At 61.4% G+C, this 14363-nt stretch overlaps 2 protein-coding genes across 2 annotated transcripts; both read right to left on the bottom strand.

Annotated features, from left to right (window-relative positions):
* Positions 1-3474: 3474 nt before the first annotated feature.
* LOC133267514 (interferon alpha-inducible protein 27-like protein 2) lies at positions 3475-4382 on the bottom strand. Its single transcript, XM_061449827.1, has 2 exons — positions 4112-4382; positions 3475-3728 (listed from the first exon to the last, which is right to left on the bottom strand). The coding sequence occupies exons 1-2, from the start codon at positions 4182-4184 to the stop codon at positions 3553-3555; spliced, it is 249 nt and encodes an 82-aa protein (XP_061305811.1). The 5' UTR covers positions 4185-4382; the 3' UTR covers positions 3475-3552.
* Positions 4383-5873: 1491 nt separating this feature from the next.
* On the bottom strand, positions 5874-11111 carry LOC133267513 (interferon alpha-inducible protein 27-like protein 2A). The gene is made up of 5 exons (XM_061449825.1): positions 10920-11111; positions 7005-7069; positions 6792-6830; positions 6323-6481; positions 5874-6048 (listed from the first exon to the last, which is right to left on the bottom strand). Exons 2-5 carry the CDS (start codon positions 7006-7008, stop codon positions 5972-5974), a joined length of 279 nt encoding a protein of 92 aa, XP_061305809.1. The 5' UTR covers positions 7009-7069; positions 10920-11111; the 3' UTR covers positions 5874-5971.
* Positions 11112-14363: the final 3252 nt, after the last annotated feature.

A 14363-nucleotide genomic window follows, 5' to 3' on the forward strand; every position in this document is an offset into this window, starting at 1 on the left:
GCCCATCTGTGTCTGTCATTTCTGATCAAAGATGCTGCTTTCTCCACGTCCTGGCCTAGCAGTCCATAATACATACCCTGCCAGTGAACTACCCAAGCTCTTGGAGCTCAGGGATGCTCCTGCAGGCTCGTGTCTTGTTCCATGAACACTAACCTGTCCCTCCCCAGAGTTAAATAGCGAAATAGCAGGCACAGTGTTTTGGATTGGAATGGCTGATAGAACGTTTCAGGGAAAACCAAATCATTGTGGAAGGATTAGTTTGCATGTCTGTAGGGGACTGAAGAAGTCTGAGCTGTGTTTGTTGCACACGAACCTTGGCAGTAGGAGAGGGAAGGGATCTGGGAATTCCGTACTTCTTGGGCATCCCTTTGGCTGATTTCTCACTCCCTCCTTCCCTGACATTCCTCCCCTCCAGGGAATAAGCAAGGGAGCAGTTAGGATAAGCTGTTGGGGGGGGGGGGGGGGGGGGCAGGCTTTGGTTGGGTTGAGATTGCCTAAAAAGCAATACCACATCTGAGTTTTCACTTACTAGACATTAACAGAAATATTCCCATGAAGTAGCATATTTGTATCTTATGAGAAACTTACTCATTTTCTTCCTCTGAAGTCCCTCACTCTTTCTTCTTTGTGAGCACTTTCATGTACATCAATTTTTTCCAGGTACTTGGAATGAAAGACATTTGCCTTTCGTGCTCTCTCAGCGAGAAAAGATAAATAACTTCTAAGCTTGACTGGTTGAAAGCAAAGCATTGTGCTAACTGCTTTTATGTCATGGCTCTGAGCTGAGAAGGGGCTCAGTTCAGTTCAGTGATACGATTAGCAGAAGGAATAGTTTCAGTTTCATTTCCCTGGTCAGATACCTTCTGCTCGGAGGCCCTTTGGCCACAGTGTTTGTTGCCCAGGGTGTGCTTGGGCTATTTTTGCCTCTTGAGGAATTGCTGGTCAGCCTGGCTGGAGTTCACACTGATTTACAAGATGGATTACCTTGAAGGATTAACATTATTAATAGATTTTTGCACATAGGATCAAAGTTCTGAGCACTTAAGTTGTTCATAATCAATAGATCCCAATGATTTGCTGACCATGCAACAGCATTTATTATTTGAAATACTCTTTTAAGGAGCAAATCAGGCTGTAGTCTCAGGGTGGACAGAGAAATAAGAAAGAAGAATTGAAGAGGATGCTTCCTGCTAACAGGGTTTCTACCTCTGTGCTGTCCCACTGCAAGACACATGTTTAACCCCTTCATGGCACAGCTCTGCAGCCTGGTTTGGGAGCCTGGCAGCGGGTATGCCACGTTACTCCTCACCACGCGTGTTCTCAGTGCTGGCTCTTTGGATTTTTGCAGAGATCTTTGTTTAAAGTGCTTCTGGAATGTGGCTGTTTCCTTTCCATCCCTAACTACTATGATTCTATTCTATGGTTCTATGACCTGGCAGTTCTCCCTGCGAGAGGTGCTCGCTGCAAACCTGCTGCTCTCTCCTGCCTTCGGTTGACTAGAAGAGGAAACGGCGCATGCTGAGCACCACAGAATTAAGTGCAGATTGAATTACCTTACAAATTACTCTGCCAACCACTGTCTAAAAGAAACCCCTGGATTTCTCTGGCAGTCACCTCCTCAGAGGCTTGAAATGAAACAGCAGCAAAGGCTCATTTCGTGTTTCCCCGGGGTGTGCTCCCGCAGCGGCGAGGCTCCACCGGTGCTGGTTTAGTGCCAGGGGCACAGAAGGGACTCTGAATGTGCAATAAAGTCTTCAGGTTTTGGTAACAATCTCAGTAACTCTTCTCAGTCCCTTGAGCAAGTTTCACTGTTGCCTTAAAAACAAGCAAGCAGAACAAATGCTCGCCTTTAAAATCCATACAATGCTCTTCTCAACCCACCAGCACCGTGCTCACTGTCTAGGTTGGAGTTTTGCTTCCATCAGCACAACGGGTTCTCCCCTTTTTGCTTCCACATGTCATCTGTTTTGAACATTCCTAACAGAGCTGAGTGCTAGCTCTGGCCAAGGGAGAGTTGTAGAGTTTGGGATAGTTTGTAAAGTCAGAAAGGCTCAAAGGAACTTGGGTATCTTGGACTCCTCTAGCTGCAGAACTTAGTGTCCATTGGACATCACATTCACTAAGCTGATGGTTTTTCAGCAGAGGTATGTTTTTTGTTAAAGAAATAAACCCTGAAATAGCTGAGATTATCGCCTGCTTACAGGGAGAAGGGAGTTTGTCTCAGTTAAACAGTCCAGCTAAACAAAGCATCAAACACCAGATCTCAAAATGCATCCTGAGTGCACATTAACACAAATCCAGCCCAGCTTCCTGCTGTTCAGACTTAGGGATGGGGAGGCTGCAACAACCACTTTAGCCACAGCAAGGTTAATTCTGTGGTTCATAGCCAGCTATCAGGCACGCCAACAAGCAGCACACCTAGGGGACTTAGCCCTATGAGCCTTGGACTCTCTGTTGTCTCTTCTACACCTGAAACACAAAAAGCCAGACCTTTGGAGAGGCTGCCTTGACCTGCTGGGAGCCCGGCTGCTGCCTTGAGAGGAGGGTGTGGGTGATGACTTCTGACTTTCTCCCCAGTTAAGCCACCAACTCATCCTACAGCCCAGGGGCCAGCGGGCACTTCACTCCCGTTGTACCAGTGAAGCCTCATGTTCCGTCCCTTGCCAGTCTGTACCTCGGTTGTACCCCTCTGTAAATTGGCCAGACTTTCCTACCTCGTTTGGGCATTATGAGGCTAAATTCTGTCGGATGCTTTGCAGCCCCGTGATGAAAGGTGCTATATAACTGCAAAGTGTTACTTCAAAAGATTTAAATAGGTCACCAGTGCATCATAACCTATATTAAAAAAAAGAAAAAGACTTTTTCTTATATGAGAGTTTATAGAGTTCAATGTATGGTATTAATAAGTGAATTATGGAGACCCCAAAAATAGTTTTTGTTTGAATCGTATCTGTATTCTGGAAAAGTGATTAAAAACCTTTAACCTTAATAAAAGAGTACATCCTCATTTCCTGCATCATGTTGGAATCTGAGCTTAAAAGCAGAGATTTGGGGGGGTGAGGGGGTAGTTTTTAGGGAAAAAAAAATAAGGGAAAATTGGAAGTACAATGAAGGACGATGGTGTGTGAAGGGCAGAAGCAGTGGGGCAATGCTGTGGCCACCTCCTGACTGGTGCTTATCTCAGGTAATTAACTCCAGAGAAGAGCCACTGAAACCAGCTGGTTGCCATCGAGAACCTCGCTCACGTGCGCGTGGGGCACAGCACAGGACACAGCACGTGTCAGCCCAGTCTGCCATCCATCACCCCCACTGTGTGTATTAAACAGTTTATAACACACCTACCTACAGCCGTCTGGGGGAGGAAGTGCAGCACTACAAAAACTCCAGCTGGAATCTGTGCCTGGACCCCTGCACATCCTGAGGCACTTGATGGGTACCGGGATGCCAACCGCACACCAACCACCACAACACCCCTGCCTGCACATCACCTTTATTGGTTTCACTGCTCAAGCTTAGCCACAGCTCTTATGAGGGTGGGCAAGTCTCTGGGGGCTACCCAGTGCCTGCCATGCCATCAGAATCCTCGTCATCGCTGTTTTGGCTTTCTTCGTTTTCATCACCTGGAGGCTTCTCCTTCCCCCTGGACAAGGTGGCACCAATTGCTGCCCCTGATGGCCCCAGGATAGTTGTCAGCCCAATTTTGGCAGCAAGAGGCAAACCTGCAGCTCCTGCAAACACACAACGAGGTGTGATGCTCCAAGAGCATTGATGCTGCCCACTGAGGGACCCAGCATAGGGCAGAGATAACCAAGGACCCCTCTGGACTATGGAGCGCACACAGCTCCATGAGGGCAACCAGCCCCTTTCTGCTGCCCCTTTCTGGCTCTGGCCAGCGCCGTTGATGAACTACTCTTGCCAGAAGAGCAGATGCCTACAGCACAGCCCCGAGTGCTCAGCCTTGGTGCCCTACCCAGCACGTCCCGACTCTTCCCCCCACATCCTGGATTCATCCCTTCCCCACGGTTCTGGGTGATTTCACACCGGCGATGGGCTGAAGGTCGGCTGCGGCTCTACAACAACCCGAGCGCGTACCCCTGCCCTCCCCACTCACCGATGGACTGCAGCACGGCCACGGTGCTGCCGGCAGCCACCCCCCCGCCGTTGGCTATGGCAGCTGCCGACATCAGTTTGGCAGCAATGGAGCCGGCGGCGATGCCGGCTGACGTAAAGCCCAGCGCACCGACGGCCACCGGGATGCCAATGAGCACCACTCCTGCAGGCAGGACACGGCAGGCTTAGCATGGCCTCGGTGAGCGCATCTCCTCCTGCCACCAGCACCACGGACCCGGCCCCCCAGAAAGCACAGAGGTGTCAGGGTGGGGAGTAGGGGCACGAGGTGCAGGGACACCCAATCCTCAGGGAGGACAGAGGAGAGGGACTGGGGAGGGAGAGCGCGCTCAGGCTGCCCAGGGCAGTGGTGGAGTCACCCCCCCTGGAAGTGGTCAAAACCCATGTGGACGAGGCCCTCAGTGCCACGGGTTAGTGGCGGCCTTGGCAGTGCTGGGTTGGACTGGATGAGCTGAGAGATCTCTTCCAACGTAGCTGATTCTATGAGAGGAGAGAGGAGAGCAAAGGGGGGGCAGAGGGAGGCAAAGGGCGGCGAGGCGAGGCCCGGCAGCGCTGCGGCAGCGGGTGCAGGCTGGTTTCCAGGCACAGGCCACTGCTGCCCCATCCCTCGCAGCAGCCCCCCCCCAGCCTGACCCCATCCCCTGCTGCCAGCCCAGGGATGGAGCTGGGCAGCGACCCCGAGCGTGGGTCCTCGGACACCTGCCCCTCACCTGCTCCAGCTGCAGCTCCAATGACTGCTCCCGTCAGTTTACTCACCATGGCTAAAGGGGAAGGCATGGGGAGGGCAGGGGAGGGCAGGCAGCTGCAGCTGCCCCCAGCCCGCCTCTTCCCCCCTTCAGCTGCCCTCAGAAAGGGCTGATACCAGCGGTGAGGCCAGTGGCAGGACTGGGAAGGGGGAGAAGGGAGATAGATGATGGGAGAAGGGAGATGATGGGAGAAGGGAGATGATGGGAGAAGGGAGATGATGGGAGAAGGGAGATGATGGGAGAAGGGAGATGATGGGAGAAGGGAGATGATGGGAGAAGGGAGATGATGGGAGAAGGGAGATGATGGGAGAAGGGAGATGATGGGAGAAGGGAGATGATGGGAGAAGGGAGATGATGGGAGAAGGGAGATGATGGGAGAAGGGAGATGATGGGAGAAGGGAGATGATGGGAGAAGGGAGATGATGGGAGAAGGGAGATGATGGGAGAAGGGAGATGATGGGAGAAGGGAGATGATGGGAGAAGGGAGATGATGGGAGAAGGGAGATGATGGGAGAAGGGAGATGATGGGAGAAGGGAGATGATGGGAGAAGGGAGATGATGGGAGAAGGGAGATGATGGGAGAAGGGAGATGATGGGAGATGGGAGATGATGGGAGATGGGAGATGATGGGAGATGGGAGAAGGGAGATGGGAGAAGGGAGATGGGAGAAGGGAGATGCGAGAAGGGAGATGGGAGATGCGAGAAGGGAGATGGGAGATGCGAGAAGGGAGATGGGAGATGCGAGAAGGGAGATGGGAGATGCGAGAAGGGAGATGGGAGATGCGAGAAGGGAGATGGGAGAAGGGAAGCACCGCGGGGTGTCCCTCAGCCGTACCTCCCGCCATGATGCCTCCCTGCCCGCCAGTCCCAAAATGGGGCCGGGGCTGGAGCCGGGTCCTTCCCGTCCCGCCCCGGGGCCGTCCCCGCTCAGAGTCACGCCCAGGTGGAGGCGGCGGAGTTGTGCCCTGGGGGCGTTTATTCGGGGTCAGACCCAGCCGGTACAGCGGAACGGGGGAGATGCAGGGGGTCGCAGCGTGGGGACGGGTGGGGGCGGCTCCCGGCAGGCATCGTCAGGGTCCCGGTGGGCATGCGGGGGATCAGAATGCGATAGCCCCCATGACAGCTCCCAGGGCTGGCAGCACAGTCTTCACGGACATGGGGAGTCCTCCTGCCCCTGAGAAAGAGGAGGAGAAGTCAGCCTGAGCCCTCCCAGCCACGGCGTGGGGTCTCCACTGTGCCCCATCGCTTGGAGGAGGCCCCCAGACCTCACCATCCAGCGTCCCCATGGCCAGCACAACCAGTGGGGCAGCGACGGGCACCCCGAGCAGATGGGACCCCAGGTCCCCCCACTCCTGTGGCAACCCCAAGCCCTCCCCACGCAGCTGGTACCACCCAGGGAAGCCAAACCAGCCCTGGCTGCCCTCCAGCATCGCACCAGGAGCACTCACCAAGCGACTGCAAGACGGCCACCAGGCTCCTGGCAGACACACCGCCACCGTTGGCTATGGCAGTGACAGACATCAGCCTGGCGGCCAGGGATCTGGCTGCGATTCCGGCTGGGGTGAAGCCCAGAGCCCACACGGCCACGGACACAGCCACGGAGATCCCTGCGCGGGAGAGCAGCAGCGATGACCTCCCACAGGCACCCGCTTGTCCCCAGCCCCGATTCACTCCTGTGTCCCCCAGCCCTGAAGCGAGGGGTGCTGGAGGCAGAGCTCCCGCTCCGCCGGGGCAGCCCAAAGCGGTGCAGGGTCCCGTGGCCAAACCTCCCTTCCTGGGGCATCCACGGGCTCCCTGGGACAGGCCAAGGGGAAGGGGCAGCACCCCCCCCCCAGGAGGGGTCTGTGTGCGCAGAGCAGCAGGGAAGTGACGCATTTCCACGCAGCAACACCCATCCCCGTGCCTCCGGTGCCTTACCGATCCCCACGGCCGCCCCGACGGCAGGGCCAACAAGGTCTGGAACAGAGATATTGAGGGCTGTCAATCCGCCGGGCTGGCAGCAATACCAGGGGCTCCCGCACCCCTGGGACCCCGCAACCCTGCCCACCGGAGCATCCCTGTGTCCCCGGCCCCACGAGACCCCACTCGCCCACCCCGAGCCCCCCTGCGCTGCCCCCGCGCGCAGCTCACCCATGGCTGGAGCGAGAGCGGGGCCGAGCTCGGTGCTGCGGGGAGCGAGAACAAAGAGCTCCTTCCTAAGGCAGCAAACGGGGCCCGGGCCCCCGCCCCCTGCCCCGCCCCGCAGGAGCCTCCCCCCAGTCGCTGGGGCCCAGCCCAGTGGGGGGAGCAGCCACAGCTTTTGTTCATCCCCCCCCTCCCCACAAGGGGGTTTCGTTCCCATCGCGGGGTCCCAGCGCCACGGCTCTGCCCCTGCGCCGCCGAGGCCGGGGATGGGGCCGGGGATGGGGCCGGGGATGGGGCCGGGGATGGGGCCGCGCCTGACGTCACGCAGCGAATTCCCAGGGAACGGGTTTCGGTTTCCCCAGTTCCCAGCCCCGCTCCCGGGTCCCGGCCCTGGAGCGGGGGCGGGGACGGGACCGGAGCCAGCGGAGCTGCGTTTGCCCCGTCCGCAGCGGCCGGACCCCAGCGCTGCCCCCACAGGGACCCCTCCACCCCCTGGACCCCACCATGGGATGGGGCCGCGGGGCTCGCAGTCACCCCCCCGCGTTCAGCAAGGGGGCAGCGGTGCCGTGGCTCATGCGCCGCTGCAGCTGGTTGAAGGGGACCAAATCCAGTTGCAAGTTGATCTGGTTCCTTTTGACCAGCCCCAGGGATGCATCGTCTCTCCGGAGGCCGGTGCTGGCGGTGCTGGTGGGGAAGGACCCGGTGCGGGGGTCCCAGCCCAAAGATACATACTTCTTAACATTCCATAACGCCGGCCGACTCCATATGGGCATATGAAGAAGTATGTAGGGTTGGGAGGGAGAGGTGGGCAGCATGGGGCTGATGGACACCATCGGCTCCGGGTGACGGGACGCTGGAAGGAGCCGGCGGCTGTGGTGAAGCATCTCCGGCCCCCGGGGACATCCCCCCTTGGTGGTGGCACTGCCCCCTGGAGCAGGGGGAGCTGCGCGTCTGGGGAGCAGGACAAGGCCGCGGCCAACGCGCGTGCCTGGGATGCGGCTTCCGCACCGGCCGGAGGATGCTCAGGCTGGCGATGCACGCACTGCAGGGCGGTGGCTGCCCTTCACGGGTGCTGGGGTGCTCCAGGATGTGTCCGAGGCTCAGGTCTCAGGCACTGGGGCACTACTGAGATGGGGCTGTGTCCTGTGAGCCCGCAGACGTGGGACCCCATCGGCCCTGGATCTTGGCAGGGTCCCCACTGCGGCTGTGGTGCTGGGTCAGGATGCTCCAGCTGCACCCCCCGCACCCTGCAGCGCCCCCAGGACCCCCCACACCACCCTGTCCTCCAGCCCATGCACCAGAGCAGCGGGTGCATCTCAGTGCCTCTGAGGCCAGCACTGGGGGCACCCGGCACCCTCTTCCCATGCTGCAGCTCTGCGCAGGGGAGGCTGGAAGTGCCATCGCCCACGGGAGGCTCAGCTGAGACCTCAGGGGCTTCAGACCCTACTGGGGCTGCGGGAGGGCTCCCCAGCCCCAGCACAGTGCCCAGGGCAGGGCGATGGAGGGCACGAGCATCACCACAGCCCAGCCATGCTCTGCCCCCCATCAGTCCTGATCCCACTGCGGCCTCCCTGTCCCGAGCGCCCTTCCCACCCCTATGCCCCTGGCTGGAGCGGTGCCATGGCGGTTCCCAGGCCTGTCCCCTCGCAGCCTGGGGAGCAGGACCGCGGCAGGGACACACCGTGGCCGTGACTCAGCGCCGGGAGCTGCGGCCACACGTGCTGGAGCTCCCTGCAAGAAGCCGGTGGGTGCCAAGTGCACGCTCACAGCAGCCACAGGCAGCAGAGACGCTGCTCCATGGGCTCCGGAGCCCCCAGACATCCCCATGGGGCACAGGGCTGCTGCCAGCACAGCCCCAGACCCAGGGATGCTCCTCCAGCACCCCAGGACCTCCCACACGGGGACCTGGCACTGGGGCCCCCCGGGAGATGCAGCTCCCAGGACCCAAGTCCCTGGCGCAGGGGCAGAGCCTGTCCGAGGGGAGCAGCTCCATGGGCCCCGGCTGACCTTGGGCAGCCTCCCAGGATGGCAGAGCTGCAGGTACCAGTGCTCAGGGGGGTCCGCACAGCGCACGGCCCCGGGCACCCCTCGGCCGGGCTCCCCTGGTGACCTTGGGCTGCCCCCAGCAAACGGGACATTTGCTGCATCCAGGGTGCCCATCGCCCCCAGCCCAGGCCGCCCCTGCCCTGCCCCACAGCCCCCCACCACCTCCCCCGTGCCCAGCCGTTCCCTGTCACCAGCACAAGCCCCTCTGCAGCCCCCAGCCCCAGCGCTGCCCTTATCGGCTGCAGACGCAGCCCCAAGCAGAGGCTCTCCCGCAGCTCCTCTGCGCCCCTGCTCCCTCCTGCACCCCCAAGGGCTCCGGGCAGGGCGCTGGTGGGCACCGGGGGCCCTTGCTCTTGCAGGGGGCAGGCAGAGGAGCCGGGGGTGCTGCCTGGGGCTGGCTGTGGTGGCACCCGGGAGCCTGCACAGCACCCAACAGCCCCAACCTGTCTATAAAAGGAAGCAGCTTTTCCCCCTGCTCCCCCCAGCGCCGTGCTCTGCGGTCGCTGCCTCGCAGGGGCCTTTCCAAGTTTCCCTGTTCAGCGCTGCCCCCCCGAGCGGCTCCCCCCGGCTCATCCATCCCCAGCGAACCCACTGCGGCAGCCGCTCAAAGCAGCACCGCAAGGCCCAGCGAGGAGGAGGGAGGTGGGTGCAAGGGGAGCACTGATGGAGGGTGCCTGGGGAGCACCCTGGACCCTGCCTGCGCTGTGCCCCTTTGCCTGCAGGCATTGCCCGTTGCAGCACATGGCCCGTAGAGCCCTGGTGCACCCGGCCACGGTGCTCAGGCTTCTCCTTGCCTGTGTCCAACCCGCGATGCTGGGATGCCCGGGAGCTGGGCTCCTCTTCCTGCCCCATCCCACTGGCATGGGCTGCCCCTGCTTTGTGTGGCCGAGCCCCACTGCAGGGGATGACCCACGGGAGATGGGCCAGGCTCTGCCCCGCTGCCCGCGGACACGAGCACCCAGCGCCCGCTGCCAGGACCTGCCGGGGGTGCCCCCAGCCCCGCAGACTTCGCTGCTGCCCTCACTCCTCCTCCCGGGCTGGCCCGGAGCTGCGCTCACCCCAGCGGCCCCGGTCCCCTCCCTGCCCACCCCGAGCTGCAGGCAGGAGCCGGGCGGCAGCGGCAGCCCCAGCCCGCTCGGGGCTCGCTGAAGGTTAAACGCTGCCGGCGGGGAGGTCCCCGCTGCCCCCCGCACGCCCCGCACGGTCACTCACGGCGCTGGAGGTGACATCGCCCGGCTGCGGCTGCGGGGACACCCGGCTCCAGCGCGCTGCTCCCCCGCTCGCCTTGACTTTGCCACAGGACTGCTCCGGCTCGTCCGCAGGAGCTTGCAGCATCCTCAGTTCAGCGGGAGAAGTTCCTCGCCAGGGAGGGAGGGAAGGAGGGAGGGATTTAAGGCAGCCCCTGCCTGGGATGCGGATGCCTCCGGGTGCAGGTGAGGACCCCCGCTCGCTGGGCACCCCGCAGACCGCTCCTCGCACGCCCCATCCCGGCCTCGGTGCCCCAGCGCGTGGCTCGTGGTGTGCCCGGCTCCGGGGATGCTGCACGGGTGAGCCCTGCTGAGCACCCATCTCCCTGCTGGACCCGGCTGTCACCAGCGCGCAGAACCCGGCCCCCGCTGCCTGCCCGTGTCCCCTGCGCCACGGCGGGGGTCCTGGAGCAGTGCCATGGGCAGAGCTGGGCCCAGCACTCGGGAGGGTGAAACCTGTCACTGCTGCAGCCTCAGGGGCTCCCCCAGCCGAGGGCCGCCGCACAGGGACGGGCATCCCCGGGCTGGCGAACCCAGCACCCGTGGGGCAGCGGGTTTAGCATCCAGAGCAGCAAAGCCCGGGGGTCCAGGGGTACCCCCGCTGTCCCCAGGCTCCCACCCAGCCTACCTCTGCCTGCAGAGAGCCGGCGGGGCGAGGGGCTCAGCGGCTCGGGGCTGCAGCGGGGGCAGGAGGCTGGGAGACACCTTAGAGTGGTTCCCAAAGGGAAAAGCCAGGACAAGCAGCGGCGTCCCTCCCGCGGCGGTCCCGGCGGCTCCGCGGCGCCCTCCCCACGCCGGGTGCGCTCTGTTTGCCTGCTATTTTTGGCCGCCTCAGAGCTCCTCTCGGGCTATTAATAATGAGAGTGCGAAATTCGTTTGGCCTCTCCTATATAAGGGAAGGTAGAGGCTTAGAGGCAGCTAAATATACTGGCGCGTGCGGGAGCAAGCGGGGAGGCTTTGGCACCGAGTGTGGAAAAGAGATTGAACAATGGAAAGACGGACTCACGGGGCCCTGTGCGGATGGACGGACCCTTGGAGGGATGGATGGAGGGCGATGGCGGCCGTGGGCCTGCTCCGCAGCGCCCACATCGCAGCCTGAGACCCCTCAGGGCCCTGCTTCGGCAGGATGAGGCGGCACAGGGCACTCCTCCAGCCAAACCCCGGCCGCTCCTGGGGCAGCTCCCGCAGTCATGGGGGCCGTGCTGGGTGCCAGCGGTGCCGCGGTGTCCCCAGGAGCCACCGGCATCCCTGCAGCGCCCACATCCATCAGCACAGGGCTCTCAGTCGTTGTCACCCCAGGTGAGGTGGGGGAGCTCCCGTCAGCGCTGGGGCTGGGGGGAGCCCGGCGGGAGGAGGTGAAGCAGCAGCAATTGAGGGGATCCTGATGACAGGGAGGTGCTGGGGAGCGGTGCCAAATCCACACGAGGAGCAAGGACAGCGAGGGCAGAAAGGGGAGAACGTGCGTGGAGAGAGGAGAGCGCTGAACCCACCGCATCCTTGTGCCCCCTTCCCTGGGCCGCTGAGCACCAGACACCGGGGCAGCCCCGGCAGTGGTGGGCAGCGTCCTGGAGCTGCTGCCGCGGCCACGGGCACCCCGGCCGCAGCTTCTCGAGCTGTGAAGCTCCTGCCACCAAACGCCCCAGAGGAGCAGCCTGGGGGTGCTCTGAGGCTCCAGACCAGACCCAGAGCCAGAGCCCACCTCGGGGAGGTGACGCTGCTGAAGGCAGGAGCAGTTCTTTGCCCTTGGGGCAGTGAGAAACCCTCTCTCCCTGTGCTGCCCGGGGGCTGGTGCAAGCGGCACCCACCCCAATCCAGCAGAGGCTGTTTGAAGCCCCGGGAGGGTTGTGGTGGCTTAATCTGGAGGCAGCTGCTGGGGGCAGGATGGGAGCCCGACGGATTTGGCTTCTTACATCCTCAGGTGACATTGAGCAGCGTGAACTCCAAGGGCTCCAGCACAACCCGAGGACCACGTGAGATGCGCAGTGGACAGAAGGGCGGCTCTCAAGGTGAGTCTCCTCCTCCCTCTGAAATATCCATGTCCCACGGTGCCATCAGGTCCCTTCTGGCTGCCGTGGTGCTACAGCAGCCAGGCACAGGGACAGCTGGGCAGCCACCTCCGTCTCCTTCAAGGACAGCAAATAAATGCTCTTCTGCTGCATGAGGTGCAGTTACCCCAGGTGTGCGCGCAGCTCGAGCCCTGCTGCTGCCGCTGCTGCTTTCGTTTCCAGTGAAATCCACGGTCGGACCCTGCCTTGGTGTCAGGAAACGGCCCGCAGCGGGTCAGGAGGCTCCGTACGCGCTCAGCAGGACACCAGGGGCAGGAGCCCTTGGGCTGAAAGGTGACTTCGAGCAGCAGGAGCTAATGACGGTTGTGCTAAAGCAGGGGCAGGCAAACAGAGCAGGGCTCAGGACACAAGCACCGGGGCTGCAGCACGCACCTCGGCACCGAGCAGCGCCTCCAGCACGGGGCTGCCGCACGCTTGGCTCTGTGTCAGGGGAGCTCTTGGCAGCCCCGCTCGCTGCGCTGGTCCCGGAGCGCCACCGGGCTCCAGAGCCGGAGCAAAGGCAAAGCCTTGTCCCCCAGCGCCTGCCGGGACCCTGCGGGCGAGGGGGAGCCCCCAGCTCTCACACACAGAGCCCGGCGCCCCCAGGAGCCGTCCCGCAGCTGCAGGCGCAGCGCCTGCCCCGGTTACCTGCGAGAAACGCTTGGTTATAAAGCATGACTTCCAGCCTCGAGCCAAGCAACGCTGCAACCAACACCACTGCTAAACCCGAGCTCAGGCTGGGCAGCCCCCCCAGCACAAGGAAAAGATTTAAGAGCAAACTATAAACTACACTGGATTTGCCTCAAGCATCCTCAACCGGTGCTGGAATAAGAGAAAGTCCCACGTGAAGCTGGGGGCTCATCTGATGCCTCAGCTTTTAACTTCCACACGTGGGGAACTTGTAGCCAGCGTCGCTAATTGTGAAATCATCGTGCATAGCAATGCAGAAACCTTCCCCAGCAAGGTCAGCCCCGCTCATGGCACTCGTAATGAGCCAGCAGCACTGTCAGCAATGCCACAGGGAGAGGGTGCCAAGGGATTCCTTCCAAGGTAAGGCCTATGTGGGCCTGCCTTGGGAGAGGTCTGTTAATGGTGCACTGAACAGGCTGCTCCGGTCTCAGGGTCAAGGGGCTCCTACATTGGACCAGAAGTTGCTGACGTCAGCCTGGAACATCTCCTTGCCTCCAGCAGCTTCCCAGGTCCTCACGCTCCCACAGGCCAGGGTGCAGTCGCTGGAGTATTCCCTATTTCGTGCAGCCCTCGAGCAGTACTCGGCCCCGAGGGTTAAGATGTGGAGCGAGGAAAAGCACTGCAGCGCCAGGGAACACTAATGGGAGCCCCAAGCCTTGCACTGTGCTCTGTCACAGACCCGTGCTGGGTGATGACAGATGACTACCGAGTGAGGAAGTCATCCCGTCACCCTCACTGACCCTAACCGAGCCGCTCCGCGCAGAGGGAATGGCACAGCTCCCCAGACCCCAGCCTTCCCCCGCAGGGCTGCCAGCTAAAGCACCACAACCCAACAACTATTACCCACAGGGAAGCGCAAGCAGGAAGAAAAGCTCAGCTGAACAAAGGTGGTGGTGGTGGTGCTAACAGGTTTTAATTCCCTCCTCCGTAACAGGAAACTGGGAAGCATGCCCTGCACTCCGGCAAGGGGACTGCTCCCTGCAGCGATCACCAGCACAGCCAGCCCTGGCCTGCACAGAGGCATCCCCAGGATGGGAAGGAGCAAGAGGCTCAGGAGTACAAGCCCCAAGGACCAGAATCAGTGAGAGCCCAACAGCTCCAACAGCACAAACCGCTCCCAGGCCCAGGGCCAATCCCTGCAGCTTCCAAACCCTCATTTTGTTGTAGTTCATCCGACACCCAAATGAAGGGACACGCATCAGAGGGTGGCATCACCCAACAGTTAAGCAGCCACTGTACGGAGCCAGCCCTGGGCTGTGCCCCTTTCCATGGGGAGCATCCTGGCCTCAGCCATCCCCTGCGTGGTCCCAGGCGGGCTCAGAGGGAAGGAGCCATAG

Source organism: Pezoporus flaviventris, unplaced genomic scaffold, assembly GCF_033815535.1.
Source record: "Pezoporus flaviventris isolate CSIRO_AGI_PZ_B2104156 unplaced genomic scaffold, CSIRO_AGI_Pfla_v1 ptg000008l, whole genome shotgun sequence".
Taxonomy (NCBI): domain Eukaryota; kingdom Metazoa; phylum Chordata; class Aves; order Psittaciformes; family Psittacidae; genus Pezoporus; species Pezoporus flaviventris.

What these genes read in the sequence shown, in the direction of transcription:
- LOC133267514 (XM_061449827.1), bottom strand. Translation starts at nt 4,184, where the DNA reads ATGTCGGCAGCTGCCATAGCCAACGGCGGGGGGGTGGCTGCCGGCAGC. An exon ending in GGCCGTGCTGCAGTCCATCG is followed by an intron (nt 3,729 to 4,111) that starts GTGAGTGGGGAG and finishes GTGTGTTTGCAG; the next exon opens with GAGCTGCAGGTTTGCCTCTT.
- LOC133267513 (XM_061449825.1), bottom strand. An exon ending in CGGGGCGGCCGTGGGGATCG is followed by an intron (nt 6,482 to 6,791) that starts GTAAGGCACCGG and finishes TCTCCCGCGCAG; the next exon opens with GGATCTCCGTGGCTGTGTCC. An exon ending in GGCCGTCTTGCAGTCGCTTG is followed by an intron (nt 6,049 to 6,322) that starts GTGAGTGCTCCT and finishes CCTCTTTCTCAG; the next exon opens with GGGCAGGAGGACTCCCCATG.